At 27.4% G+C, this 4,497-nt stretch overlaps 1 protein-coding gene across 3 annotated transcripts in view; it reads right to left on the minus strand.

Moving 5' to 3' along the window:
- The window catches only part of LOC102675549, a 33,337-nt gene extending 29,217 nt beyond the window's left edge, over positions 1 to 4,120 (minus strand). The window contains exons 1-2 of one of the 3 annotated variants that reach the window (XR_421538.2): positions 3,711 to 4,120; positions 1,303 to 2,455 (exon numbers count right to left, since the gene is read on the minus strand). Coding sequence is in view for 1 of the 3 variants with exons in the window: in XM_031509740.1 (XP_031365600.1) it covers positions 1,303 to 2,306 (1,004 nt within the window). In the remaining 2 variants the exon portion in view is untranslated. Of the gene's footprint in view, positions 1 to 1,302; positions 2,456 to 3,094; positions 3,644 to 3,710 lie in introns of those variants that run through there. The other 2 variants (XR_421537.2, XM_031509740.1) reach the window with 2 other exon arrangements.
- Between the last annotated feature and the right edge of the window lie 377 nt (positions 4,121 to 4,497).

The following is a 4,497-nucleotide window of genomic DNA, read 5'->3' on the forward strand; positions in this document are numbered from 1 at the left end:
GGGAACGAAAAAATAAATTGCCAATGAAATTAAAAATAAAAAAGGAAGAAAATAGATTTTCATTTTATACGACGAGAAGAGAGAGAAGAAGATTAATAGAAATAGTCATCCAGTTATCGACGCTACCGTGTTGCTTATCGTTCTACGGTCAATATTTTTCTCTCCCTATATTCATTTTCCTTCTCTCTCCCACTTCTCTGATTCCACATATTAGCGCGAGTTTGCGCGCTCGTCAATGTTCCTCTTATCCCGACTTTATCGGCCGATAACGCCAATCTTGGATAGCATCGGCGATTACGGCGAAAAAAGGAAGTAGAACGACGAATGTAGAAGCTCTTTTCGCCGATCGAATTTGTCGGTGGAGAGTGAGCGGCCGTTCTCCACGCTGGAGAACGTGCACGGTAACAAGGCGCAACCTCGTTACAAAGACGATTTTACACGCGGTGTCTCAATTCTTCATTACGACGTATACCTTTCGAAATGCGCACGTATATACAACCGTGAATTCTTTGTATCTTTGAATTGTGAATTCGAGCAAAATAACCGAATGATTCTGTAATCGGAATGTCGATCCAAAACCCGACAACATCGACATGACGACGTCCAATGGAATTTGATAACGTGTACTGTAATGATGTCCGTGTAATGAGAACATTCGTTTCGAAATGGAAAACAATCTTTAGCTCCTGATAATAATCGTTTGGAGAACTCGTTATCGTTTTAATTGTAAAATGGAGCTTTCTCGTTGTTTCGAGGTAAAATAAGAATATATAGAATACGAAAGTCAAATCAAGGTTATTAATGTAAACAATAATATTTCTAAGTAATACAATTAAACATTGTATTTTAATCTTTTTTAATAATTATTACTAAAATAATTTTAATATTTTAAAACAAAATTACTAAGTATTGAATATATTTATTAATCGCGTCGATTTTTTAAATTTTTATAAATTTTTAAAATTTAAAATAAATCTTTATTATATTCTAAATCTATGTTTTCAATAATATGATATGTTTTAAATAATATGAAAAATATATTTTTAATTAGTATATAAGTTAATTAAAAAAAATTATGTTTATTCGAATCGTTTCATTTAATTGAAAATATCGAATTTATATATCTATATATTTCATATACTTATTATATTTACTATTTAAAAAAATATAATAATAATATAATAATAATTTATATCATATATCGATTAATAATAAAAATTTCCTATGATAAAAATTTTTTTACTAATAATTCTCAAAAATATAAATTAAACAAATATAAAAAAATAGTAGAATTTTACTCACCATTTGATACTTTTTTTGATGATGTTGCTAACAATCCTTTGAGATTTTCTAGTAGGTAAAGCAAGAACATCGTTATTTTTCTTTTTTCTGGTCCTCTTCTCCCTTACATTCTTCTTCTCTTGTGAAGCATTATTAATAGGAGTTTCATCTTCTTCTACAACCAATTCCTCAACTTTAGCAGAATTCTGTACCCATTCTGCTACATGATCCTGAACTTTTTGATCAGTCGATAATGCAGATTCTGCTCTTAATTCCTCTTCATTAATAAGCTCGCTAACAGTGGTAGGAGGTCCTACAATTCCAACTTCCATGTGTTCAACAGTCTCTATAGATTGTTTTGTTTCAGAATCTCTTCTAGATGATACAATTTCACTTATTACGACAATATTCGCTTTATCATTTACAATTTCTTTCGCGTTTTCTTTTTCTTTCTCTTTGTCCGTTTTTTCTTTATTATCTTCACTACTATCACTTTTATTTTCTTGGTTTAAATTTTTTGATTCCACAGGAAGCTGTCGAATCTCCGATGAACTTAAATTTTCGTGTACTACTTTTAATATTTCATTCAATGTTTCCTCCTCTTCTGAAATATTTTTAATATCTTTAACTTTTGAAGATGAATTTTCTATTTCTTTAGAATTTTCATCATTGTCGATTTTTTTTAGTCTTATATTCATTGTTACATCTTCTTTTTTATGTTTTTCATTTTGAGATGAAATATTTTCAGTTTTGTTAAAATCTTCTGAATTTAAATTTGATTCATCTTCTTTTACATCAATAATAGTAACTACATTTAAATTCTTTTCGGAAGAATTATTTGTCTCCAAGTTATTTTTATTAGAAATATCTTGCTTTTCGTTATCTTCCACTTTTTTTGTAGATGTGGAAGGATTATTTAATACTTCTTTCTTATCTGTTTTTATTAAATCTATAACTTCTATTTTATTCTCTGCCATTTTTACATCAATATATTCTAAAGATTCATTTGCAATATTTGCATACATATAAATATGTAAGTAATAATGAATTTTTGAGGTATTTTAAATTCACTGTTATCATGTTACCATATGAGCATACAATATTATCGATAAGTTAAACTATAAAGTTTTTCTTTCAAACAATATATTATCCATTTGTGTGTTTCATTTTTATTCTGCAAAATAAAATATAATATATTAATGTTATAATCAATAATTTAATAAATATACAATAAATAAACAGCATTTGTATCGTACGAATAACTGCTTAATAATCTCTTTTATCGACAGATGGTCGGTAAGTGCGATTACATTAATATGAATTTATCTAAAAGTTTGAGGTTAGAATCGTACAATATTATAGCAAATATTATTAATATTATACAATATAATATTACAAACAAAATAATAATAATAATAATAATAATAATAATAACAACACAATATCAATATATTTACAATATACATTATATCGATATTCTATTCATCATCTTTGTTCATTATTTGAAATGATGCAAAAGTTTTATCTATTAAGTAATAACATTGTAGTAAAAATTGTAGTAATTGAAGTTTAAAGAAATTTTATATTTTCTGCGTAAATGATGTCTCAAACTTTATATCACCATTTCTATTTGCAGAAATAAAATTTAATATTGACTATTTTACGAATAATTAAATTATAAATTACATTAAAATGTCATAGTTTATATAAAAGGGATGTAGTTTATTTATATATTATATTTTTACCGTGTTTTGCCAACCAATAATAATATTTAACAAAAGGTTATAACAATTACTTTAAATATATGAATTACCTTTTGTTATATTGCGTTTCACTTTCTAATAATAAATACACTTTATATTCACAATATGAAAAGCACTTTAAAAATAAATTGTAACATTTATTTGATTTGAAAGTTATTTAACGACACCATCGAAGTATAACATTGGCTGACACGTTCATAACCTCACTTATATCTTTCTTTGACAATTCGATTACGATAGTGAATCAAAAGAGCACAAGAATAAAAGAACAATGTAATGTAATCATGTGCAATGTAACCAATATTAAAGAGAAAAAGATAAATCGAGAAGACACATAAAATACTGTACACTAGAAGAGTAAAGTCACAGGGACGTGTCAATCAACCCTGTTTTCTGTCTTTGTCTTTTTTTCTCTTTCTATTTCTTTCAAAGAGTACGCTTATTTTTACATTATGGCTGACGGTCACGGAAACAATCTGATCAAGACAATATGCAATATACTTAAAAGAAGTTTTCACGATACCGAAGCAAAATGAGAACACGACCCCGTGGTACGTAAGGCTAGTGACCTCTACCTCTTTGAAGTGTACGTTTATGTGTGCATGCATGTATTCCTGTGCGTCATACATTATAGTAAACCGACATGCTTACTTCTGATTTACTTACTATTATACGCATGTTGAACGTTCACGATTCAGATACTTATACATTCGTATTTTTCATTCGAAAGAACATCATGAAATAGTTTAAGCCAATCATTATACATATTGGTATATTTGCGTCGCATTATGTAGCATTTCATGTAATCTGTATCTTCGCGGATTTTTTTGTTTCGACCAATCAAACGCGTTTGCACGTTTCTTTGACAGCGACGCCTTTCAAGAAAGACGAACACGATATTAATTGTCACTTTATTCAAGTTTATAAGACGATTTTTTACAAAAAATAATGTAAACGATTCACACACCAGAAAAATTGTACGTACTCGTAGCACACTGTACTCAGACTATTTTTCGTTTGTGGCCAAGCCGCGCGCGCGTGTTCCCAACAAAATGGCCGCTGCACGATATATGTGGTTATTTCTCACTTATATTTTTTTGCTTTATATATTTTTCTTTTATAATGCAATATTATTGTTATTTATAAATGTAATATAATACCGACACCTATAACACTTTTAAAAATTGATTTCATTTATATTGAAATTAAAAATAATTTAAAGGAATGAATAATCAATCTCACGATATACGTATGATAGAATAGCGCCAATTTTAAATTTAATAAGACGTAGAACAAATGTTTTACGAATATATATTTGTTTTCTGTAAAAGATCGTATTAAAAAAATATTTTTAATAACGCGAAAATTTTCATTATTAATTTAATAACAAAAATAAATAAGAAAAATTCGTAATATATTCGTAATATTGTAAAAAAAAAAAAAATAAAAAAAA

The sequence above is a fragment of the Apis dorsata genome, unplaced genomic scaffold (assembly GCF_000469605.1).
Source record: "Apis dorsata unplaced genomic scaffold, Apis dorsata 1.3 scaffold_170, whole genome shotgun sequence".
In the NCBI taxonomy this organism is placed as follows: Eukaryota; Metazoa; Arthropoda; class Insecta; order Hymenoptera; family Apidae; genus Apis; species Apis dorsata.